Source organism: Melanotaenia boesemani, chromosome 15 (assembly GCF_017639745.1).
Source record: "Melanotaenia boesemani isolate fMelBoe1 chromosome 15, fMelBoe1.pri, whole genome shotgun sequence".
NCBI classification, from domain to species: domain Eukaryota; kingdom Metazoa; phylum Chordata; class Actinopteri; order Atheriniformes; family Melanotaeniidae; genus Melanotaenia; species Melanotaenia boesemani.
Window position 1 is genome coordinate 12,333,235 of NC_055696.1, and position 27,341 is coordinate 12,360,575.

Genomic DNA, 27,341 nt, shown 5'->3' on the forward strand with positions numbered 1-27,341 from the left:
AAAGGAGTTAATTATTGATATTCAGCTCAGTCATGGTGTGCATTACTCTTTGAGTTGATTATAATCTAGTTAGTGGAGTAATAAATAGTGCAAGAGTATGCCTGATATCAAGCATGCCCTTACAATATATAGTAATCAATACATTGTACAGCAGCTTGATCATTCTGCAAATTCAGCCTCACCTGCTTCAAAACTTCTATAAGCACTAGAGAAAAGATGAAGTCTATTGCCAGATCCCTCCGCTCCAATAAGTAGTCCTTCTGTTGTTCATCACTGAGTCAGAGAAACACAGACAGAGACAGACAGACGTTACTAGTTATATTTATTCTTAACTTTGCTGATCCTGTCTGATGGGGCCGCTGCCACAAACTTTTTTTCTAACAACAGCACTGCTTAAAAGCAATCTGCTAATTTGAAACTAGCTGATTCTTAGACTTTCAGTTTTCTGTGAGGGAGTTTTGGGGTGCTACTAATTTGAGATGAGTCCTTGTAGTTGCTGGGCAGGGTGGGGGCTGTAGCTCAGGAGGAAGAGTAGTTGTCTATCAACCATAAAGTCAGTGGATTAATTCAAGGCTTCCCATGACTACATGCCAAAGACACTGAACCTGTGTGAAAGGAGACTCACTCAAACATAACAACAGAAGTGCTATATGAATGTGTGTAAATGGATAAACAGCTTGAGTGGTCAACATATGACTAGAAAAACACTATACATGTACAGTTTACTGTAAAGGTTCAGCCACTGTATCGCTCACTTCCATCTTAATTTTATACCAGTCTGTTGTTTAGGTTGATGTGCCATGGTTTATTTGTTTCCTGTTGTGCTTGCTGTACTTTTTTTTTCTTAAGAACAAAGAAATGTGTCATCCACACTTTTCATTTTGTGCCATGGTTAGGTGCAAATAATGGCTCCAGACTGTGTTTGTGTGCTTTTTGCATCATCTCACTTTTTTGACTTGGTGTTGGCTCTGGGTCGGTATTCATGGGACTCATCTTCCAGGCCGTTCTGCCTCTTGTACCAGTCAAACAGAGTCTTCAGGATGGATGGCAGGCAGTATTCTGCTAGAGAGCTCATAGTGCTGATTAACTGCACAGAGACAGAGAGAGATTATAGTTTCTTTAACAAAATAAACACATTTCAAACCTGGGTGAGGGGAAACAGATTTAAAAGGGAGGTATGTGTCAATGTGAAGCACACACACCTGGTCAAACTGTGGGTCTTCTCCTCTCTGCAGAGATTTGTTCAGCGGCTTCTCCTGCAAGAAAAGAGCAGACATTGATGTCCGAAAATGCAAGGTGACATTTTCCTACAAAGCCATAGAGCAGGAAGCTAAATGTTAAATTTATCACTGCTGTGAGGCAAACAACAACATCACTGCACTGTATGAATGTAGTGAAATAACTAATGTTACACCTTCAATAAAATGAAAATGTGTCACAGTCACAGTTTGAATTGCAGAAATCATCTTATTATGTTACTGCTGTAAGTGTTTTGGTACCATAAATCATGTGTTCAGTCCTAAAGTCTTTTAGAATTCCAAAAATCATTAGGATAAAGAAATTAATCACCTTCATCTTTTAACACAATCTAGATTGTATTTTGATATATTGATTTTTCTGGAGGGTAAAAAACAAAACAAAACAAAACCTTAATTTAGTTTTGTTATCCTGTCAGCAACACCAACAATTAACAAGAGATTTCAGAGTTGGGATAGAATTATACAAATTAAAATGCTATTTTATTTAAAAAAGTTTCTGGTTTGTTTACACTGACAATCATGTATGATTATACAGTCTCTTAGTAGTTAAGACTGCATGGTAAACAGACACAGGTTTAAATATTGTGCTGAAGGTCTCTGCATATTTTTCTTAGGTTTGCATGGGTTACCATCTTAGGTATATTATGAAACATTGAATCTGAGTGGCTTTTGTTTGGTCCATCCTTGGATATGCTCTACCAATTTTGCCTGACATCTCCTAAGTTCAAATATATTGTAAATCATGAAGGATGCTAAGGATTGAATGTTGCACAATCAGTTCGTCTGCTTAAAAGAAAGTTGTTAATATATGTTGGTCATAAAAAGTCAATTAATTACACATAATACACACTGATTCTGTAACCTGAGAGAAATGGGGAAAAAAAAATTTAAAAAGTGACAAAATAAAGTGAAAAATCGAATGTTCACTCACCAGTGGCTCAGCCATGATAATGCGAATCTTGCGTTCAGAGAACAAGGTGAAGTTCGCAAACAAGCTTTTGAGGACAAACTCCCCAGGTTTGCTCTCAGGGTCAACGTTAACGGGCGCCATGACGACAGGACCCTTCCTCTCTCCCAATGTTCCACTGGGTGGCGGAGGAGAAGGCTTCAATCCCACTGGGGAGGCTGAGGAAAATTTAAACAGGTTAAATTTGGTCATCTAATTAGTTCCATTTGGACCATATTTAATGCTTTAAGTCTAGAAAACAATAGTCTCCACAATTTTGGAAGTTTGGGGATGTAAACAAGAAGTACAATCTTCCAGCTGTAGTTTTTGTGTGCTTCATGGTAAACAAAGACCCATAAAAGTACAAATATGCACAAATATGCACTATCACCACTGTTGCCATGAATGTTACCCATCACTAGAGGATTTTTACAATGATATTCCCGAACATATTGATTCTCAGTTATTGATTTATGTGGAACTAGAAAGTGGTTTTTTGTATGTTAATTCACAATGTACATTAAGAACGGTCATTTTGAATCACACAGGTGTAAGAAGTTTAATTTAAAATCTATCCTCCCTGTTTTGTGATGCAAAAACAGTTTTTCATACCATTTCATTATTTCTACAATGTTTTTTTTAACACTCTAGGCACACAGATGAGGATGCAAATACACACACACTCACACTTGCGGAGAAGTTCATGTCTTCATATTGCGTCATAATGATCTCATAAGAAAAATAGTAAGTTTTTAATTCCCACAAGACGTGAGAAAAAATAGAAAAAGGTGAGTGTGGAAGACACAACAAAAGGACAAAATACATATGAAGACAGGACATTTCCTGCCATATATTTTTAAGAATATTGACATGCCTCCACAGTGGCAGGCTGTTGTTGCTGAAAATAAATCATAAGTCAAGCAGTTTACAAAAAAAAATAAAATAATAAATAAAAATATATATATATATATATATATATATATATATATATATATATATATATATATATTTCAAACACACCCCTACACACACTCACACAGTGACACCCGTTCTAATTAACCTGTCTTGACCATGTGACCTGACCTCAGTGGAGAAGTGAGCTATATTCCCAGGACAGGACGGGCCTCTTGGCCTCATACACAGCAATCTATTTGGCTGAACATTCACTCGACATAAACACGTGTGCATATGAAAGCATGCCCCTGTACGCTTACCAAGGCCCTTGATGAAGCTGATGACACTAGCCCTGCTCCATTTAGTTGGCATTTCCATGGTGCAGACAGTAAAACAAGCAAAAAACAAAACAAAAAAACAAATGCAGAATATAAAATAGGAAATAAACCTAAACTGTGAGATGGAGGAGGAATGGGACCTTACAGGGTATAAAAAGCAGCTTCCATGATTTTATAAAAAATAATTCCTTGAAAGACATCATAGGCGCTGATGCTATTTAACTTTATAATGCAATTGCTCCATCATACCAGTGGTTTTGTCACTCGGCAGGTTTAACCAAAGCTAGAAGTGTAAAGTTCCATCTTTCAGAAAAAGACAACCAGGTAAAAAAATAAAAATAAAAATCTGAGACTGAGGCAAAAAAGGAAGCTGTCATGACAGCAGCATTACAGCTGTATCCCACAGTCAGTCCAAATGAAACAGGAAGATATGTCATGTCCAGACTGGAGGAGCCATGGCCAGGTTGAAACTCCCCACATGAAGCAATTTGACCCTTAGAAGCTCAGTGCTGCAGTCACAAAAGTACAAATAACATAAGAGTATCCTTTGAAAATTACAGAAAAGATGACAAGTGCCAGCTTATTCTGTAATGGGTGAACTTTACTGACAGGGATTGAGAATATTTCCAGTATCTTGAACAGAGGCTGCTGAGGGTCCCATGTCTGGCAGCTATATGAGCCTACATGCCAACTATCAGTTTCAACTTAAGCTTCTGCTCCACCTCCAACCTGCAACCCCTTCTCTGCACAATAGTTCCGGTGACTTTGGAATCCTTGAAGCCCATTAGAAAGAAGAACTGAAATGCAGTGCTTCTTAGAAAAGTGGCTCTGTAGTTGTCTTTAAGTTGTCACTGGCAGTTAAGTAAAGTCTGCTCCTTGTAGAGAGGTCTGACCAGAAGATTTGGGTTGGAATTTCAACACTGCTCCGAGAGAGAGCTGAAGGGAGGAGGGACGTGCTATATATAGACTGCTGGCGGTCACTCTCTTACATACCCACCACTCCCACTGACCCCTACTCATACACAAGTGCGAACACATGGAAACACATGCACATACAGAAATACACACAGACGTACTGGTGGTGTAAGGGAGGAAAACTAAGTAATTTGGTTAAACTTAAAAGCAAATGGCACTAATGTGATTTGGTATATACAAGGTCCAAACAGAGATAATCCATTATGGCTTTTTAATGACATGAATATAGTGTGTGTATGTGTGTGTGTGTACACTGTACACGCATTTGTTTAAGTCTTGAGAATGTCACCGGAGTGGAGTTACGAAAAAGAGGACATAACAGTATCGCATAAGACTGTCGATACAACACACCTGAGCACATCCTCCTGGGAATCTTATAAGCAATTGCATGACTCAGCATTTTAAAAAATGGTTCAGCACAAATTGCACATATGCATTCAATAATTTCAGATTTTACTGAACACTAAAATGAATTTTAAAATACTGTATGAGACAAAGAATGAAAGAAAAAAAAAACAAGAAGAAGAAAAACATACGTCAATGAGAAGTAGTGGTATGATAAGAGATGGACAAGATCACTTTCCATGTCAGTCTATTAAAAAAAAACTGCTGATGATGCAATCTCATGTGACCCTAGTATCACTTATTGTTTGTTTCTTCTAACAATTTACTGAGAGCAACCAAACTAGAAAACAACATCTAGATGAAGAACTAAAAATAAAAGTAGATTTAGGTTTACCATCCTGCACACCATTTGAGCAGACATGCATCCTGAGCTAATGAAAAATGTCTAACATGCACTGTGACACAGACTGACGGTACCCATGTGACGCAAGAATGCATCACATGTGAAAATTAAAGTCAAGATGTTGACTTGGGGTATCATAAGCCTCCCAATAGGCTTGCTAAAGATAAATTTATCCAACCCATGCAGGTGCAGTTTGCTGGCTGTTTCTAGGTAACATAGATTGTGATGAGTCACTTTTGAAAGCACAGACAATTACCACACAAACTAAATGCCTTCAACAAGCCCTAGCAAAACCAAACCTGCTTGTTGTCGGAGGCAATGGCTACCAAACAGCTGTGTGAGATAAATTGTGGCAACATGGTAAGTTTGTTGTCCTAATATAGGCTGCAATTCAACTAAGAGCTTTGATTACATAAAAAAATCTTGGCAGCTGAAAACAAATCCTTGGTTATTGCAGTAATTTAATGCAAGCATTTAAAGAAAATCAATCGAAATTTGTTCTGATAGATTGCAATGACTTTCTTCAGTCTAAAAATACAGATTAAAATAATTTCAGCTATGTGTGTGATTATTACAAAAGCTTGGCATGAGCTGAAACAAGTTTAACCTCGTTAGGTCACCTTTTAATTAGAAGTATTGTTTTCTTGAAACACCAGCCTAATTTGGCCTTCAAACTGACTTTCAAGTATTCTGCCTGCTAGTTTAAAATGGGGAAATGTGCCACCTTAACTCCCATGACCTTTCAAAAATGACTAAAAAGAACCATCAACATGACAAACGAAACTACTTTCCAACCCTTATTTCAACAAAACCCTGCTGACAGTAACCTTCAAAGACCTAGTAATATAAGCTTCATAAGTTTGTCCTGCCATATATGCATACATGAACAGAATCTCTGCATCCTCTCCATTGACTAATAAACAACCAATGTCACAGTAAAGTTAAACTACAGACTGTGTGGTGATGAGTCCCAGTGGGGCAATGACACAGAGAGGCTTTCAGCATAGTGTCATGTCTCAGATTCATGAATCTACTGCTGTACGGGAGAGTACAACATGTCCAGTTGGGAACTGTTAGAGAAGATATTGCTGGGGGTTTGTCCCTGACATTTAGCTCTATAAACTGAATAACTGATAAAGTAAACAACACCAAAAGTAAGGCTGACAGACTGATAACGCATCTTAACACTGTTTTGCACAAAGATTATCACAAAGTCAAACACCATCTTCTTTGTTTGCTGACTAATGTGCTGTATAATTAATATAGAAAACTGCTGAGGTGTCAGATTTACCCTCAACCCCTTGAGCAGTTATCCTTTGCTCAACCGCCTGCCTTCCATTATTCCATTACGTAGTATTGCCAAGTATTCACAGCGTTGATCATGTTATATCCTGCATGTTTTCTTTAGTTTCTACTCTTAAAACACACTAAAAATAAGCGTTTTCAGTATACTGGAAGACCTCTCAATGGCTAATAAGTCTGTTACCAGTGTGTCATGCATTTGTTCAGCATACCAGCAACAACAACTGTCATCTGTTAGCTGTACTCACTGCCTCCTAAAGACTTGAGGAGAGACTTGATGCTGATGTCAAAGAAGCCTGAATCCTGCTGGCTGGTCGCCATGGCTGCAGAGGCAATGTCGCCACGGTGACAGACAGCAGAGGGGGGATAGGACGGCAGGATGAGGCGTTGCGGACAGAGCAAGTGAGAGGAAGAGGAGAGCGTTCCGAGAGGGAAAAACAGGGAGAGAGGGAGAGAAGGATGCAGGTGGGCAGTGAGCGATGCGGATGTTACAGCTATCTGCTGCTGCTGAGACTGTGCGTATGTTTGTTTGTGTATGTGCTCAAGTATAAACGTGTGTGTCAGAGAGAAAGAGAGCACAGTCAGCCTTGCCTGAGCTCTGTGTTGCTATCTTGCTGGCTAACATCCCCCCATCCCCTCTCTGTTTTGCTCTCTCAGGACAGTGATACACAGATGTTGGGAGATGCAGGCAGCCAATCCTCTTAGAGAAAAAGACAAAGTGAGAGAGAGAGAGAGAGAGAGAGAGAGAGAGAGAGAGAGAGAGAGAGAGAGAGAGAGAGAGAGAGAGAGAGGGAGGGTGGGGGTATGGAAAATACAGGCAGATAGGATGGGATGGTAAAATACAAAGTGACTGGCAGTAAGGAAACAATAAAAGATGGGACAGAGACAGAACAGTTGTACAAGAATAATGTAGTTTCTGCTTCACATTGTGCTGAATGAATATGCTGTGAGCCCACCCTGACCAATGAGGGACAAGAGAAACAGTGACAGGCAGCTGCACCAGCCAATAGCCAGAAAGAACTGGTCTATGGCGTCACTGTCTTAAAATAATGCATACAAACACTAGACCAATAACATACAAATTCTTGAATTATCATCTATTATTTTTCTTCTCTAGAGAAAAAATCCACAGGGACGAATGCAATACTTAAGCCACCTTAAAGAGGGTAATGGGTTAAAATAAGTGGAAAAATAAAGACCCAACAGACAGGACGTCGTCAAGGAAACATGGATGTGGATCAGTTGGAGAGGAAATCTATAAGATGCCTCTTCAAATTGTCCAACATTAAATTTCAAGGAGCCAAAATCAATTTTTTTCCACACTAAGATTTCACTAGAAGCAGAGCAGGTATATTAAGGGACATGAATATATATCTTTACAGTAATTTTAATTATGATTTTTTTTTTCAATCATCTGAGATGGCTCTGCTATTTTCAATCACAAAGAATATGTTCAGTACAATTATTTTTATTTTGTTCTCCTTCTTCTGAACCCCTAGAGACTTGTGGCAATTTGGAAAGCCACTAAAACTATAAACGTCAGCTGGGGATAAACAGCTTCATGTACTGAAATGTCAACATATACAAAGAAGCAGAGCAGAAGAAGGGCCATTGCTTTGAGTTTGATAAACAAATTTGAAAGACAGGAATATACTGTTTGAGTGATTTATGAAGTAATAGCTAATTAAAATATTTGCAGAGGAGCAAACTTCAGTCTGTGTTATTATCCCCATTTCACACTGCTACAAGTTAAATTGAACTCTAAAAACACTGCAAGAACACCCTTTTTTCAAAGTGGTACACATATAAACTGTTATGCATACTAATATGAATACCTGAGAAGTTACAAAATCTGATAATTTAACTAAAGTTAAATCTGATATCTGGAGGGCAAAATAATAAAATGGTGACATAATTTATTAATAACCTCAAATTAAGTTTGGTATCTCTGTACCCACATTTCTTTGTAATTATCAGCTGACATATGCACCGACATTGAGGTAATTAGCTTATGATGGCCAATATATTACTCTGGATGGATGGATGTATGGTTTCCACTCCCAATCTCTGTGTCTGTATGTGTGCAGGTGTTATGACAGCAAAACATTCTGGCATTTAATTTGTTCTCTTCACCATACTTACATTGCTACTAGCCCACACCAACGCTGTGCGGCTGATATTATCCCCCTACCCCACTGTTTCATGACAGATCTAAAGCTCATATGAAGAGCTTACACACAATTTTTGAAAGTGAGACAAAAATTGAAGAGAAGTTCTCCTTTTTCATCTTAAAGATTCACAAAGTCTCCTGACTATCCACACAAATCTGTCAAAGCAAAAAGGTACAGACTATGGTTGCATGGATAAGACTAGCAGTGCAAGCAGATAATTAGGGTCATCCTGTAATTCCCTGGATGAACTGTGGAAGTGCCACAGGACATGTGAATGGTAAAGGGAGGGAGACTGTAGAAAATGAGAGTAAAAGGAAGAATCAAAAATGTTTAAAAGAAGTATCCTGCAAAGCTGTAGCTCACAGGAGAGCTGGGGAGCACAGCATGGCCTGGTTCACATTAACAGACAATTAAAACCAAATCTCAGCGGAGGAGAAATAAACCAGAGAACCGCTGCAAGTCTATTATAAGTGCAAATTTTCTGCTAAGTCGGGGCCAAAATATCAGCAAATCACCATTTCAGACATTCTGTTAGTATCTGTGTTAACAACTTCAGCTTACTTAGTGGTGTCATGCACTCTTTTTCCACACAAGTCCATGAAAATGTTGGGAATTACAGTTTGCTGACTGTTTTTCACACTCATAATAAAGTCAGATGTGGCAGATTATGGGAAACTTTTGCTGTCATGTAGACCAAGTTAAACATGATATATGACATTTTTGTGCAAGAAGGAATGCTGCAGATAAGCCTTAGATTTTAAGATAACAAAAACAGAAATGTATGAAGTTAGGATGCACTACATCTCTTTCTTAAATTATCTGCTTTTCTAGATGTAAACAGCATCCTCTTTCTATCAAGGAGGAAAGGTTTGGACAGAGAAAAGTACAAATAACATGTGCGTGTTGGAGGGCGTCTCATGGCCACAATATGGAAATCTATTCAAATTCATGACTAACAACAACTCATTTTCCAAAAAGTAACAGCTACTCATAATTGAGTTTAGAAGTAAAAATCATGGACATCAAAACACACACACACACACACACACACACACACACACCCTCATGGAGATCTGAGATTCCAAACATTCTGAGCAGAGGCCTGGGCATGCCAGCTGCTGGAATGTGACTCCTCCATACACACACAGGCAAACACACGCATTTCATACTAAGACAAATGAGTAAGATGTAAATTGTATCACGTTTAATTTAAAAGCTCAAATTAAAGACGTGTTTGGTTTAAGCTTTGAGCGGCTGCATAGTTTATTTGATTTATTGCTCTTTTGGTTTGTAATCCATCGTTTGCTTCGTCTGACTAAAAATTATATTTCTGTCATCTAGCAGAAGGAGGAATTCCTCATATCTGTACAAAGACACTTCAATGCTTTGGTTCTACATATTTGTTTCCTTGTTGGAAAAATTTAAGAACCAAGGAGTGTTTAATTGCGAATGTTAAACTGCTGCTGGCCATTTCTCTGTTCAGGATGGTAGGGCAAAAATGGGTAATCAGTGTTAATATACAGCCATCTACCACTACAGTTATTTAAACTGTAGTGAGTCATCAGAAGAGGCTCCGTACACCTTCAATAGGCTGTAAGTCCATCACAGGGCTTACACAGAGCGACTTACAGCTTTTATGGCTAATCAATACTGTACTGTTTGCACTTCATCTGAAATTACAATCCTGTTTTTCCGTATATCTCCTTTAGGTTTCATATTAACTGTTTTTTTTATTTTTAAAACATTGTTCTACACTAGTTTAGAAACTGTGACAAGGATTTCTCCTGGTAAATATGGCACTTTTTAACATTTGCCACGATGAGTAACCAAGCCAATGGGAAATATGTTTATATGTGGGAGCAGGTGGTTGAGCTTTCCAAAGCCCAAATACTGCTCACAATACGAAGTTCTTCCATTGAACTGAATGTTATTTTGACATGATCAATGGCTGCAGGGTGGTGTGGTGGTTAGCTCTGCTGCCTCACAGCAAGAAGGTTGCTGGTTCCAGTCTTGCCTGGGGAGGGGTTCGATGGAGTTTGCATGTTCTCCCCGTTTATGTGTGGGTTTTCTCTGGGTAGTCTGGCTTCTAGGGCTGGGCAATTAATCGAATTTTAATCGCAATTACGATCTGGGTTTTCAACGATCATAAAAATGAAATGGTCCGATTATTTTTTGTCCTTCGATTTGTGCTGTTTTCAAATCGAGCGCAGCTGTCATTGCAGCGCTTTGCTGCAGACTCCTCCCACAGCCACGACCGCTTTAGTTTTATTCAGAATGAGTTGCAGACACCTGGACACACGGACACACAAAAATATAGAAAAATGTTCAACTTTTGTGAGTCGCAACTAAATAATCCACCAGCTCCCAAAGTTATAAACAAACAGAACTTTTTTCTCAATTAACACAGTGAACAATCCGGGAACACTTTGGACAAACGGCATCACTGCCATCTCAACACCATTTTAGTGGACTGTCTCTCTCTTCCCTGTATGATGAGTGTAGTGAGGGTGTTGTGAAAGACGTGGTGACAGTCCGATGTTTTGCCACTGCTACAGACCTGTGGTAAAGCCGCACCAGAGCCGTATAGAAATGTCGCGCTACATTTTATTGACGCAGATTTTAACGTGAAAATGAAATGTCTCCAGACTATTTTTCTTTTCCAGATCACACCAGAGGGAACATAGCTGCTGGTCTGAGACAAACAATAGCTATGGGGACCTGGTGGAAAGAAACTAGTCAGCATTACAACAGTGAACTGAACACTTCAAATGTCATCCCCCCCCCCCCAAAGCCTCTTATCTATAATCGTGTTAAATAATCGAGATCTCAATTTCAATCAAAATAATCGTGATTATAATTTTTCCCATAATCGAGCAGCCCTACTGGCTTCCTTCCACCATCCAAAGATATGCATGGTAGGTTAACTGGTCACATTGTCCCTATGAGTGAATGTGAGCATGAGCGGTTGTTTGTCTCTCTGTGATGGCCCTACGATAGACTGGCCATCTGTTCAGGGTGTACCCTGCCTCTCGCCTGCTAATTGCTGGGATAGGCTCCAGCCCCGTCAACCCTGAGTTGGACTAAGTGATAAAGAAAATGCATGATCAATGGCTAATCATCATCATGGCTGCAGGAACATATCCATATGTCTGTTAAAATATATGGGTAAACAGAGGCTGCAGGCAGGAAAAAGTAAAGCAGCTTTGCAGTGCCTGTTAACAACAGATAATGTAATTGAAACACTTCACTCACAAAGGATCATCTCATACTCCTTAAATTAAATTGTTAAATATGACTTTGTGTCCATGTTGTGTTGTGAGACTAAACTAAAGCATCAGAGGTCCAAGAAAGAGTCAAGACTAATTAAGTTTCAGCTGAAAAATATATTTATTATAACAGTTATTCAATTCAAACTGTGAAAACTGTGCTTGCCATAATTTTGTAAAGCAGTTTGCAACCACACGTGGCAAAAATAAAGTCTTTGTGTTGGAGAAGGTGTAACTGTCAGTGTTGAATATTTCTGCGTTCATTAATTATAATGCAAAAAATCTTTCAGCACCTGATCACAAAACACTTGCTAATTATTACTCAACAGGGCAACTCATCTTCTGGTTTAAAATTATCTTGTTGAATAATTTTAAGTGGTCGGTAAGGTACAAACTCACAGTGTGTAAACAGCTACACACAACCCCAGAGAGGCTGTTTGAGGCTCAGGCTTCACACAGTGGTGTCTGCTAGACACAGCTGGGTTCATCCAATAGATAGCTGTTGTGAAGAATGTGTGAAAAGTTTTTATGTCAGGCATACCAGTCTCTCCTACATCAAAGCTTCAGTAGTACACATCATCATAGCGGAGAAGCTCCACAGTATTCATTTCATTGCACTGATTGTGTCAACAATTTGACCTTTATAATCTTCATGCTTCTCCACTGAAAAGTTACTGTAAATTCCTCCTAAAGGATACGCTTGTGCAGGTGGTCCTTTGTCAGACACCACCTCACTCCAGAGTTCCCCTTTCACTGTTACGGTACTCAGTTTACTCTCTTCCTTTCATATTAAAGATTCCACACCTTTCTGCTTCTTTTAAATAACCTAACCAAAGCTTAATTATCTTTAAATGACTTTTCTTTACACATCTTTCTGACAAAATCATTCATTAATGATGAATAATCAAACAGACACACTGATTTCTTTGTCTCCTCAGCAACAAATTGATACAACTGTTTTACTTTGAAAGTTACAGAGATAAACAGATCATGCTGCTACTAAAAAGTAACAGGTTCAGGCACAGCTGCTCCACTGGTGTACTGACTGACTTTGTTTTTTTTTTTTTTAGTGTTCAGCCTCAAAACAACTTTTACATGAAATAAGAATTCATTCAAACAACCCAAGTTGTGCTTTTTCTTGTCTTAACTCTAATAAAGTACATTTAAAACAAAGACTTAAGCTCAAGAGCCTGCCTCCACCTACCTTCAATGATATTTGTTCTCTTTCTCTTTGAATGGATCTTTGAAAACCTCCCAGTAAAGGCACTGGGGTCAAACGTGTCCAGTGACAGAGAGGCAATGCGCCCCAGAACGATCCCATCCTGGCCTTGGCATCGGTTCTCCACATCCTGGTCTTGAACTTTCCACTGAGAGTGGTCATTGCAGCGATCTGAACCACCACTTTCAGCTCTGAGGCTGGCAGAGCTTCTTACATCTTCTGCAGACATGTTTCCTTTATTGCTTGGCCCCACGTGCTGCAGGAGTTAAACCCACTCCTGTCTATAGTCAAAATATGGCTCTCCTCAGAGCTAGCAAGTAGGTCTTACATAGTTTAACAGTAGAAAAGGAAAAACAAGGTAGAAAAAGCCTTGTTTCAGAAAAGGAAAAGTTTAGAAAAAAAAGTTGGAGAGCCTGTTCTGGCAGTTCTAAAATCCCAGTTTCACTGCTTTCACAGCCTTTTTGTCCACATTTGGTATCCAGTTTCTTTTCAGCATTTCTTCTCTGTATGCTGAGTTCATTCAATCCAGAGACGGTGAGGTCATCGCCTTGTTGTTACAGATACACAGCTCTCCTGAGAATTCAGCTTCTTCTCTCGCAAATCTCTCTCACTCTCTTGTCCAAGATTAAAAGAAAAAAAAAAAAAACGTGTTTCTGCGTCTTCTTATATTTTAAGAGGTGACTTGATTTTCTCAAAAGTTTCTCAAAAGACGCTCTTCACATGCCTAGCTGTGGCTCTCACCTGCTATTTGGCCTTTTATCTCTGTCTTTCTCAGTCTTTTGAGTCTCTGAGGCACAGCTGTGTTTCTTCGCTCTCAGGTGGTGCACAAGGGAGGGATCCAATTCCAAGAACGCAGCTTGATTGGATGGTTTGAGAAGTTTGGGTGGTTCTTCTATTTCCTCTCCCTCTCATGGTCTTTTTTTTCCTCTCTTTCATTTCTCAGCTGCAACCCCCCCTTCCCTCCAACAGACTGTTCAGCAATGAGCACATTTTTTCTGTTTAATGTCCTTTTTCACACACCTGTTTCTCAATCAAGTTTAACTATTTTTATATAAGAACAAAACACTATAGATTAACTTTCATTTGCTTGATTCATACACCCAGAACATGGCATGTGGGTGTAAGTAAGAGTTGCTATCCCTGTACTTACTGGTTGAGGCTGTTTAGCCAGTTACAGTAACCTCAACATGTTGATTGGTGTAGGATTACTGAAGGCAGACACACCCATCCACAGAAGGCGGAAACAAAAGCAAACACAAACAAACAAGAAGACTTCTAAACAAAGTCCAAATATTTTGAGAAAGTCAGCTTTTAGTCTTGATTAGTTGATGAATTCCAATGATAACTTTGAGGCTATGTTGTTAGTGTGACAGAAAGACAAGTTTAAGTTTGAACACGTGTGTATTACAATACAATGGAAAATGGTTGAAATCAATCCTGATAGAATAAAAAAATAAATAAAAAAAAATCCTGGATGATCCTGAAAAGGGATCAAGAGTTAAGAATAACTGCAAAACCTAAACCAATTAACAAATTTTGCTTGACAAACTTTTAGTGTGAAGCAAAGTGCTTAGAAGACTGTCAACAATTGCAAAAATGCATTTATCATTCATAAAATCACATTTATGTGTTCTTTATTTTATCTCATAAGCACTCAGTATTTGTCAGGAGACACCTACCCTGAGGTGACTTTCTGCTGTTTACGTCACTGTTGTTATGACATCAGGCCCACTGAGTGCCTCACCCAAGAGCACGTGTGTGGGTTTAGAAACGAAACTCACATCCTGTGTGGACAGATGCAGCGCAGGTTTCATTAGTGTGACTGCTGACATGAAAATGTGTGTGTCGTGATCTGTGCCCTAGTGACCTTCTGAATGATTGAATGAATGAATGAATGGTATATAAAAAATTGTGTATAAGCCATTTCCCAAGTTGAGAGATTGTAAAAAGCTACAAAGAAGAGAAGTAACCACATCTCTGTTGCCTGCTTGGATGCCTGCTTGATGCTAAAAACCTGCTGGCAGCGAGCAGCTACACCCTTGAACAACGTATGTCCAGTAGGGTTCACAACCAAGCTGAAACATTTGCTCCACATAGTACCAAAAATAAATCTGAATACTGAGTTTTTTCTAAAACCCAAAATTTTCTCAAATTTTTCTTAACATTTTTCTAAAATTTAGCATCAGGATAACTCTAGCACACAGACATCTGCAGGGACGACAGACTTACTCTAATTATAATGGTTTATTATGGTCAATGAATGCATCACCATCTAAAGAAAAAGGTCTCACAAGGTATAACACCTCCGTAACACCTACGTCTTAGATAAAATTGTCTGGAGACAGGTTGCATTGCAGGAAATGTAACTGACATGTTTGCTTAAACATCTAGCAAATCATCTAACTAAAAACCCAAAGTACACATTGCTAGCCAATCAAAGGCAGAGTATTTGGTGGTTTAAATGTTTAAATTAGGGGTTTAAATGTCATTTAAATGTGCCGTCAACCATGTGGCAAATAAATACAGTGGTTTAGGCTGGCAAACAAGCAGTGAAAGGCACAATGCCAAAGTCAGCTAGGAAGGCGTGCCATCTCCTAGAGGAGTATAATAGCTAAGTAAGTCAGACTCAATTGTACACACGGTGGTTTTGCCTGGGGCGGTTGGGCCCCATCGGGTTCCTGAGCAGGTCTCTGCTGGGGGGAATGGGTGGCCCTTGGGCCTGTGGTGTGCCTGCCCTCTGTTGGGCCCGCGCCGCGCCGCGGTGCCCCTGCCCCATCGCGCCGGGGGGCTCCAGTCTGGGGGCCCCTCTGCTCTGGTCTGAGTGGACCACTGCTCTGTCTGCTTTGACTGTCCTGGGCTTGGTGCTTTGTGGACCTGCTGGGCCTTTGGGGCCTCGGGCTCCCCCCATCCACTGCTGATGCTTCGGGGTGCGGCGTGATCACGGCCCCCTTGCAAGCACACATTTTATCTTTGTTGCATGGCCACACACGCATTTTCACACGTGCATGCTCACAAACGTGCTTGTAGGGCTGGGCAATTAATCGAATTTTAATCGCAATTACGATCTGGGTTTTCAACGATCATAAAAATGAAATGGTCCGATTATTTATTGTCCTTCGATTTGTGCTGTTTACAAATCGAGCGCAGCTGTCATTGCAGTGCTTTGCTGCAGACTCCTCCCACTGCTGCAGACTCCTCCCACTGCTGCAGACTCCTCCCACAGCCCCGACCGCTTTAGTTTTATTCAGAATGAGTTGCAGACACCTGGACACACAGGAGGCGGCGTCGCTCCTTCTCCATCATTTTCTATGTAGACTTGCGCGAGGAAGTGAAAATCGCTGCCCTCCTCCAGCCAAGCGACAGGCGACAGTCGTGCATGTAAAATGTTGCGTTCGTGCACGCAGACGTGAACACAGGGGCCTGCGACGCAACACAAAAAAATAGAAAAATGTTCAAGTTTTGTGAGTTGCAACTAAATAATCCACCAGCTCCCAGAGTCACAGAGAGACAAACGTTACAAACAAACAGAACTTTTTTCTCAATTAACACATTGAACAATCCGGGATTTAAGAAACTCATCAACACTTTGGACAAACGGCATCACTGCCATCTCAACACCATTTTAGTGGACTGTCTCTCTCTTCCCTGTATGATGAGTGTAGTGAGGGTGTTGTGAAAGATGTGGTGACAGTCCTATGTTTCGCCACCGCCACGGGCCTGTGGTAAAGCCGCACCAGAGCCGTGTAGAAATGTCGCGCTACATTTTATTGACGCGGATTTCAACGTAAAAAAGAAATGTCTCCAGACTATTTTTTCCAGATCACACCAGAGGGAACATAGCTGCTGTTCTGAGACAAACAATAGCTATGGGGACCTGGTGGAAAGAAACTAGTCGGCATTACCACAGCAAACACTTCAAATGCCCCCCCCCCCCCCCCCATCTATAATTGTGTTAAATAATCGAGATCTCAATTTCAATCAAAATAATCGTGATTATCATTTTTCCCATAATTGAGCAGCCCTACGTGCTCGTCTCTCTATCTGCTTCTGACTAGATGTTGCTGATGTTTGTGTGTTGGTACGTTTCTCTGCAGGTACGTTTGATGACTACTGTACTTTTTCATATCATTATCCTACTTTTCTTTATGTATCATGTAGTACTGTGGTAGTTTATATTGTTTTTTTTTGTGGTGTGTTTTATGCAGCCTAGACAACTGTTATTTACACATTTAAATCCTGTCCTTTTCTCCCTTTTTTTCCCCCTTTTCCTCTATCTCCCTGTCAGGTTCGGCACTGACATATAAAGACTAAAGAAGATAAGATTACAATAAAAATAATAAAAATATCAAGGGCAGCTATGTATATAACATGTCTACCTTGGTAGAGCTAATCTGTGAAGAAAATATGGCACACAGACCACCGTTCTGTATGTTAGGATGCTGGACAGGACAGGGTAAAAAAAAAAAAAAAAAAAATTTCATTTCCATCTACTATTTGTAAAAAAAAGAAAAATTGAGATGATCTAACTGACTCCACAGCTTTTGATGGATCACAATGGAGTTCACTGCGGTTCTCTGAAGAGCTACTCAAGGTTGCTGGGGTGTTGTTTGCTTGACTTGGTCAAGTGTGTTTTGAGTCACAGGTCAACACTCTTTTACACACAGAAAACCCCATTTATAACTCCTTTTGAGCTTCTTTTCACTCTGTGATGCAAACTGATTGCGTAACAGTTTTTAAATGAGTTAAAAACTTAAAGTGAATTGCTGACAAGATTAAAAATGCACAGCTTAATTCAAACTAAACATGGGTAGTCCAGCAGCTTCAGCAAATAAATTTAATGTTATGATATTCAGACACACAATGGATTTATTTTCATGCCACAATGATCATAATTAACATCCTGAGCTACTTAGCAGATATTACACAGACATAAATCTGAACATGAATTATGAGATAAGTGCCACCCCGTTACCCACTGAACCCACTAACACCCAAAAAGACACACTCAAACCACAGGGTCACAGCTTGTGTTAAGCTTAAGATATTTGACAAAACAGCAAGTGTCATAACAATGGTTCACCCCCTGACTGAGCACTCATTATGTCATTCACATCTTTCTATTTTGTTTCCCAATTTGATTTACTTCCAACTTTTCCTTTAATTCTACCAGTCACAACAGTGTTATGTCTGATGGCCCCTTTGTTTTGGTCTTGACCGAGCAAACAACTTTGTGTCCCTGTCAGAACAGCGATGACGTCTGAGCTAAAAGAAGAGACACAAAATGGTGCCATCCAGTCTATCTTATGGTTTTGAATATAAAATCATTTCCTCTTCCACACAGAAATCATCAAAGCCAAAAGGAAACCACAAGGAATGCAACGTCATCACTTTACAAGGCTTGATGACTGTCATTATGAATCTTGTTTTTTCTTTATTTCCTTATATCTACATTCCTTTTAATTACTTTCACACATTTCATAAATAGCCAGAACTTGTTTGTGAATCAATTTATTCACAAATAGGGTCATTTGTGCCAGTAGTTATCAACCCTTGATTTAAAGATATGTTGGTAGAGCTACAAGATATGTCCTTATCTTTTTTTAATTTTATCACTGATGTGGAATCCACTTCACCCAAAGAATAATTTCTTCTACTTATCACCCTTCTCCTTATCATTTAAACTGCGCCCACTGAGCCCTCTGTGACAATGGAAAACTGTTTTCTCTCTTCTGTCACTCAACTATGCTGTAATGTTAACCATTGCTCAGACCGCCCTGGATGCTGGGCAACCCGGTCTAACAGGACAGCTGAGGGGATAAACATGTTTACTTAAGGCTTATGCACTGAAGCAAGACTTGAGCTCTGGGGTTCACTGGGATGAAAGGTAAAATAAAGGACTTCATAGCAGAAGTCAGTCGCTTTTCAAAAAACAATGCAACCTTGCACCACAAGCACATTTGCTTCCAGAGAACACATGCTCAAATGTATATAGAAAGTACTTGTCAACACCAGTGCCATTTAAAAAATACTTTCGTTTTTTTGGCTTTGTAGGCAGCATTCAATGCCAAGTATCAATTCGTAAATAGTTTTTTTTTTATTTAGCATCCAACCTAATAACATTTTAATAATCAAAATCTATTGCAATACTGTACAAAGTAAAGGACTATCTGTGTCAGAAATCGCTTTTTAGTCTATATAACTCATTGATTGTTCCATATATGACCTATTTTGTAGGGATATGGGGAAATACTTTCCACACAAACACAAATTCAGTTTTTCTACTGCAAAAGAAGGCCATACATATAATTTGTAAAAAAAAAGTATTATGAACCAACAAATCCACTATTCATTCTGTTACACATACTGAAATTCAGAGATCTAGTAGATTACAACACAATTCAAATCATGTATAAAGTTAATACTAATCAAATGCCATTCTGTATCCAGAGGCTGTTTAAAAAGAGGGAGAAATGTTATGAACTTAGAGGAAATTAAATGTTTAGCAAACCCAGGGTACGAACAAATGTCAAGTTTCACTGTATATCTGTCACTGGTGTCAAATTGTGGAACAATTGTTCTGATGACTTAAAAATGAGTTCTACTTTGAAATCACTTAAAAGAAAGTACATAAATGATATAATAATAAAGTGTCATGATAAATGACATGCAAAAGATTTTGTGGGTACATTTTTTTTTCACATGTTGCTCTTATTAGCAATTGGGGTAATGATGTTAATCTTTTTTCAATGTCAATTTAGTAAATTATAGCAAATTGGTAACATTGTTTTAGTAATGGGTAGGCATTTTATAAGCTACTAGCTTCAGCCTACGCCCTTTCGGTCTTTGTTTTTTTTTTTCCTTTCTGTAATATGTTTTATTTACTTTCACTATGCCGAAATAAATAAATAATCCTTATTGTGACTTTTAAATTGCACATAAATGTCCTATATTTGCCATTTTTGGCATCAGGCAAAGGTATCATCAGACTGTACCAACAGTAAAAATATGCATAATAAAGTAATAAAAATGATATGGAATAAATGTAAATAAATATAGTAGTGATGAAAAACCAGAATATTTGCACTCAGAATTAGCCATAGCAGAAGCAATGAATAGCAGTAAATGGGAATTCTCAAGTAAAATACTGAAGGGCAGTACTTTTAATTCTGGACCCTGTCAATGGGTCATTACACATGCATTGGGGCAGAGGACACTATAACCACCTGCACATCATAGAGATGACCTTCCTTATGCTGCAAAAACAACTCTGACCAGTCAGGGCATGGACAAAGATATTTGAGGGTGTCTTGGAGTGTCTGGTACCAGCAAGTGATCCTTTGAGGCCTGAGGGTTTCGTGGTGGCATCTTTGTGGATTGGGTTCACTTCCCGTAGTTTCCACCAGATTGGTATCTGGGGAGTTTGAAGGCTGAGTGAACACACTAGTCTGTAGGGCAGTGCTGTTGTTATGTGGAGTGGTGGGATGGGTGACTGAGTAGCAAAAACTGTTGCACAACAGTTTTGTAGACAATGTGGGGACATGAATGCCAATCACTCACGTTTTTAGTTATGTACAAAACTGCTACCATTTTGGGATTGAATTCTTAATACTTTTGAGGACATATTTGATATATATGTGAACAATGTTCCTTGAACTGATACGTGATGCCATATCTTAACTTGAAAATATTTTGGTACTTGCATACAAAAAGGCAATTACAAGAAACTGGTTGAAATGTGATCCTCCATACGATTAGTGAAAGGACACTGTAGAAGAAATAAACTTCATGGAAAAATTAAGCTATTTTCTCAGAACGTACCCACAAAAGACTTTGGGGTAAATGTACCGTGTATGACAAGAACAACAGATCGAATTTCCACTTTTCAGGAGACCAAATTAATAAGTGGATGATACAAATATTAACCCCTCATGTTATAATTGTGTGAAGTGTGTATTTTGAAATGTCTGTTTTATAAAACAATTTGAAAAAGAAATTAAGAGATTCATAAAATGTACTGGAAGTATTTTTTTTAAACAATTTATGAAGTTTAAATAATTACCAAGTATATAACCATACACTGACTGTTGCTACAATTAGTTATATTGGCTTTAACAGCAGTCTTTTTATTTCTCTTGGCATAGTCAGGCCTACACAATGGTTCTACAATGGTGCCCCCTTGAGCCCATTACAGACATGAAAATTCAGCTCATACAGGGAACGATGTTCAGAGTTCGGTTAAGTTTAGCTTGTTTGTGTGAAAGTATATATTTCTTTACCCACAGCTAAAAAAGAGCTAAAGAGTCAAAAACTTAGCAAGTCAATTACTGTTAATTCTTCACACTGGAGAAAATATACACTGTCATCCTCCCTAATGTGTTCTAATATATTATCCATAACAATGTAGGGGTAAACATACACGTAAAGTAAGTATGCATGTACATATAGCCTTATACATATAGAGTTGTGTTATGTACCACTATTTCTGGGGTCTCTAATGGGCAGACTAATGCATCACCAAACAGCCCCACAGCTAAATTTAATCAAAGTGTTTAAAGAAAAACACACCTGAGTGAAATAAATTAATTCTCAATTAAAACCACTTAATTATATGCAAACAAGACTTGCAGCATTTGTATGCAAGCAGGATCATCTTGGGGGAAAAATACTGATAACTTATAACTATTCAAGAACAGCTTAGCTCAAGAAATATTCAGAAGAACAGCATATCAATAAAAGAAGCAGCCATCCCCTTCTGAACAACACCTGAGTCAAACAGGAAGCTTGATTGTGAGAAATGTGTGTGGGTGAGGAATACTGTAGAATCTGCTGTATATGTGTGTCCACTTGTGTATATCTGGGAGAAACAGCGGGTTATGTAAACTGGTGAGGAGTGAGGTGCAGTGCGGTATCTATGGAAACCATGACAATGAGGAAAGGCAGGTAGTTCACCAGTTCACAGAGTGCGGGAGGTCAAACACTGTTTCTACAAGTGAGGTTCAACCTGTACTAACTGATGACAGGTGTATAACTCACTTACAACATGTGCTAACTAAGTAACAACAGTGCAAATAACAGTGTCATACATATGTCATGATGTAAACTTCCAGAGCTTTATGTACACTAATCTGTCACCCAAGTCACAAAATGAAAAGCAAATGTGTGCAATAATCTACTGGTCATTTGTGGAACTGTTGATTTTTCAATAAGTCAAAATATAAAAGGGGAAAAAAGTACAGACTAAAACAATAGTGCAATAGTTTGTCTGCAAATAGATGGTACAGCTTGAGTTATCTGTATCTTGCACACACAAACGACAAAAAAGCATTGCTTCGACAATCGGGAGGGACAAACATGGTTGGAGTGATTCATTACAGGAGCCTTAGGACTTGTTAAACTATTAATGCTAGAATGCCAAGGATCTTTACTTTTTTCATTTAAGGAAATTAATAGATAAAGAAAAGCCCCCAACAGGACAAAGTATGAAATACATGGAAGCTGATGGCAAATCAAGACTTCTGATCCCTTCAATTCATCAACATTGAAAGAGCTTATTATCAGATAAATACATCATACTTAACTGGACAAAAATGAAAAGCAAATGAACTGCCTTTTTCATTATTATTATTATTTACACTCAAGCCAGTAAAAAATCCCTGGCCTATATCAGTTTCCTAATACTACTCACATGTACAATGGCAATAATGGAGGTTAGTGAGAAAGGGAAATGTTCAACACCCCCCAAACAAGAGCTGATAATTAGGGACAAAACTGGCAGAGTTGATGGAGTTCTGCTGGAGCTGAGTGTTGTGACACACATGGCAAGCTGTCTGTGTGTGTTACTTGTAGCTGTAATTCCAGACACAGAACAATGGAAATAAGTGGGTCGGCATTGCAGACGGGTGGTCTGAAACAGCTGGAGAGATGAAGACGGGGTGTGACTGATACATGAGGAAGGAAGGGAGAAAAGCTAAGAAACAAGGGAAATGGCCCTAAAACATCAACAGACCTGACTGAGGAAAACTTGGACAAAACTATTTGTGAAATAAAATCTCACCATTAATTATAGATGTATATAAATCAATACAAATGGTTCTTTATGTCTGATGTTAGGAAACAAAATAATCCAGAACAAAACTGCAGGTTGCCATCAATATAAAAATGTGAGTATATTTAAATAATACATGCAATGCACACACACGGGCTTTCTCTATTAAAATATCCAAGCAGACTACTTAACACCTCAGCTGTACAAAAATACAGTGAACCGTTACTCAGGCCTGATGATGCCCATGACTGAACCACAACCAATTGAAATTTTACAATATGAAGGTTATTTTTCTGTTCCACGATCCATAAGTCAAGCTTCGCGACTGCGAATGGTCCAAAGGATCAGAAAACGTCTCAGACAGGCGGTTGAACTGCAGTCATGATGGTCAGCGATAACATTATTTTACGAGACATACTTACTACCCCTAAAATGTCTTTATTAGCTATTTAAGCTATGTAGCCGGTAGCTTCCATGTAGGGTAAGATTTTATCGTTCTCCGCCATCATGAAGTGTGTTTTTACTATCAACTGTGGCTGTTAACACGGTGACTGTTGGTGGCTAATATGCCTTACAAAGCAACGCGGCATTGTTCTCTATGAGAGTACTACTAAGGAAACAAGAGAGGGTTTTTGTGTTACTGACATTTTTTTTATTCTGTAACGATTAACAACAACTATAACCAGCGAAGCCTATAGCTACCTAGACGGCTAAAAGGCTAGTACATGCCCTGGTAGTTATCGATGTTATATCGAGCCCTTGCTCTCTTGTATTCCTAATAAAAACAAAGCCATGAAACAGCACCAGACAAAATCCTGATACAACAAAAAATTGAACGTTACCTTTTTCTGCATCCACCTTAGCCACTACAGGACCATTTCCTGGCACCAGTCCTTTGTTTATGTGATTGGGTAGCTTGTTCTCATCAGTCCGCCTCGTCTCTCTCCTCCAGCAGTCGTGCCGCCCCGGCTGACAGCACTGCTCAGGATGACAGGGCCCCGCCCATAGCAACCAATCCCATGCCAAGAAGCTGCAAACTGAGGCAAGACCCGTTTCTAATTGGCTGATTGCTGTGTCCATCAACGTATCACTAGGGGCGCACCTTGGTCGAAGGGCAGGACACCTGCTAAGAAAGGATGCTGAGCGCCACAGGTGCAGCCAAATTAAGTGATGATAGAGCTGTTGAAAATATATAACATGATAACACTCACGTACACTAAAGACCGCTGTAAATTATTATGTGATAAGTTATATTGCATTTAACATGTAAAGTTTTTTTTTTTTTAAATATCACGAGATAGACCACTTGACATTTTCAAAAATCGTTTATTAAATGTGTATTTCTTATTAAACTTTTTCCAGTTATTTAGCTTTTAAAATCCTCCCTAGTTAAACATGTCACTGATGTAGTAAATCATAAAAAAGTTTATTCCATCTTATCAAATCATTTACAAATACTTTTAGTAGCAGTAAACAAATATCTGCTCTGACTAGACCTGATGAATAACATAAAAGTAACTAAGCATAATAATAAAAAAAAAATGCTGCTTCATCTTTGATTAAAATGGGAACCTGTACATAGTGGGTTTTAAGTTTTCATGCCCTCGCTTTTCAGAATAACCAAAAAAATGAAACTGAATGGATAAATTTACAAAGTTATTCTTGTGTTCAAATGTGTGCGTGTATTATGTTTTGTCATTATTCAGTATTGCTCCATACAGAGTACTCATTTGATAACAGGTTACGGATTAGGCTACATTATTGGATAGCTTATTAATGGCACAGAATTGTAAAACATTTCAAACTGAATTATTATTTATTTTTGTCTTTTTTTTATTTTTTTATTTTGTTTGTTTCAGTCAAAATTTAAGTTAATCAATAAACACAAATTTCACCAATTTTTATACATACATAGCACACTTAGAAAACAGACCCTTGCAACAACTTATGTATAATAAAAATAAATAGAGACACATTTATACAGCATGACAGGGAAGTTGCTTGACTCATTCATCAGGGTGAATTGCACTGCTTCTGTGGCAGACATTTGTTCTATTTATTTATAGCATGACACCATTGTTTTTCTTTTAATTAATCTATATACCTTCCCATTTTCTCTTCTACTTCTCCCATTTCTAGCTGTGTTTTTTTTTTTTAATGATTGCCACAAAGTTAGTGTATTAGTTAAAAGGCATTCATTTAAAGAAATCTGGTTGATCAAACCACGAGACAAAGCAGCAAAAACAGTCCAGGCAGTCTAGCCCTCATCTTTGAATTAAAACCTGCAAAACATATAATGATTTAACCCAGTGGTTCCCACACTTTTTTCTGAAGGGGCCTCTTTTCATCGACAACAATTTAGTTTTCATACTCTCAGATGCTAATATTTTGAGACAAACACACCGTGGTTTCTCTTTATTACTCACAACTGACCATTACCTTCTTGTCTTTTTTTTTGTCCATGTTTTGCTAGCAGTGCAAAAACTATAAATTTTATTTTGCTCTGAGAAAAAATAAAATGACTCCTTCATGTCATTTTTTAGCTCTGCCAAATAAAACCACTCCTTCATGTCATAACCCCTAAGTTTGAGAACCACTGACTTAACTAAACATTTAAATCCAGTCCAAGTTCTTCACATAAAAAGGAGGTCTGAACTACTAAAGCATAAAAAAACAGCTTGTACATGCTGCAGCACAATGGTTCAGCTTAAAACAAGTCAGCGCACATACTGTACATTTATATGGCATTTACAAAATGTAAAAAAAAAATTCAGATTGCACTGACAACAAAACAACATACAACCAGATAGCAGCAAATAATAAAGCACAAAATTCAATTTATCACGCTAAGAGAAAAAGTTTGCATGGTCACCATCAACTCTGATCAAATCAAAATGCAATTCCTCCTCTACAGCCTCATTTTCATATTTCTGTGCAGAGAGAAATTTAATCACGAAAGCTTATTAGGCATGTAAATCCAACAAATGATAAAGCAGGAGAACACACAGAACAAAAGGAAGACAACATAACCAGAGACAGAAATACATTTAAAGGACAGACAGTATAACAAATCTCATGGATTTTTTATTTTATTTGACTGTATAGCATAATATATGTATACCTTATTATTATTATTATTATTATTTTTTAAAAATTACCTTTAAATCTTTTGCATTTAAATTGGTAGACAAACTTTAAAAACAAAAAAGGATTGGAGTATATAAAATATGTAATAGTTTGGAGCACAGTGAATGAAAACTGAATTTAAAAAGCTAATTAGGATCTTCATTTATATTATGCCAGCATTTCATTTCCATAAACAATATTTCAATGCTACATACAATTCAAATCTTGGTCTTTGTTTTATCCTTGAAACCTTTTCTCAGCTCTCTGTCCGATGAGCAGTCAGGAGTCCCCTCGTTCAATCTCTATACAGAAAACAGTGACTGTTCCTGTGAAATAAAAGGGATTTTTGGCTGCTTGACTCCTGGCTCAACAAACTCAGTCAGGAGTCACTACAGTGCCAGTTGAGGTCATGAAAGGCATTACAGCATGTCTTCTGTAGCAGAATTACAGCACTTTGTTTTATCAAAGATCCTGTACGATCATCCTTGGGGTTGTGTCGAGTAACTTCATATTTCTCCTGAAATAACATCCAATACGTTCATCTGTGCATGCAAATATGGAGTCAGCTGTAGCTCAAATGACACAGTCATCCACCTGATGAGCAGATTGTTTAACCTCAGACTCCTCATGTCCACATGCTGATGTGACTTAAACTTGTTACATACTCCGTGGGAAGTGAGAAGTTTGTTCTTGTTTTTGAGGCCGCAAAAACAAGAAAAAAGTTTGTATTGGTCCGGTCATTTCACACTACACGAGAAACTTTGTGCGTGGCAGGGCTGGGTGGTGCATGCGATGGTGTCCGGGTCTTTAAAGCCCACATGTGTTATATACATTTACGTACTTTCTCACCACCTTGATCAACTGTTCATTAAAACTATCCGTTCTGCCTGGCATCAGGGGAAATGCAGAAGCCACAACTTTAAGCTTCATTCTTTTCCACGTTAACCACGCCCACCTCAAATGTCTGGCCAATCACACAGTACTGCTCGGAGCCCCACAAGAAGATAGTGTCGAGAACAGTCCCCATTCATGTCCGTGAGAGCAAAATGACG

The 27,341-nt window shown here is 38.5% G+C and overlaps 1 protein-coding gene across 6 annotated transcripts in view; it reads right to left on the bottom strand.

Moving 5' to 3' along the window:
- Positions 1-13,836, bottom strand: part of fryb (furry homolog b (Drosophila)) — a 43,162-nt gene extending 29,326 nt beyond the window's left edge. For 4 of the 6 annotated variants that reach the window (XM_042007489.1, XM_042007485.1, XM_042007484.1 and 1 more), the window contains exons 1-5: positions 13,104-13,834; positions 2,191-2,384; positions 1,203-1,256; positions 948-1,087; positions 183-273 (exon numbers count right to left, since the gene is read on the bottom strand). In XM_042007489.1, the coding sequence (XP_041863423.1) occupies positions 183-273; positions 948-1,087; positions 1,203-1,256; positions 2,191-2,384; positions 13,104-13,347 (723 nt within the window). In that variant the 5' untranslated portion in view covers positions 13,348-13,834. Of the gene's footprint in view, positions 1-182; positions 274-947; positions 1,088-1,202; positions 1,257-2,190; positions 2,385-13,103 lie in introns of all 6 variants that reach the window. The other 2 variants (XM_042007488.1, XM_042007487.1) reach the window with 1 other exon arrangement.
- Positions 13,837-27,341: the final 13,505 nt, after the last annotated feature.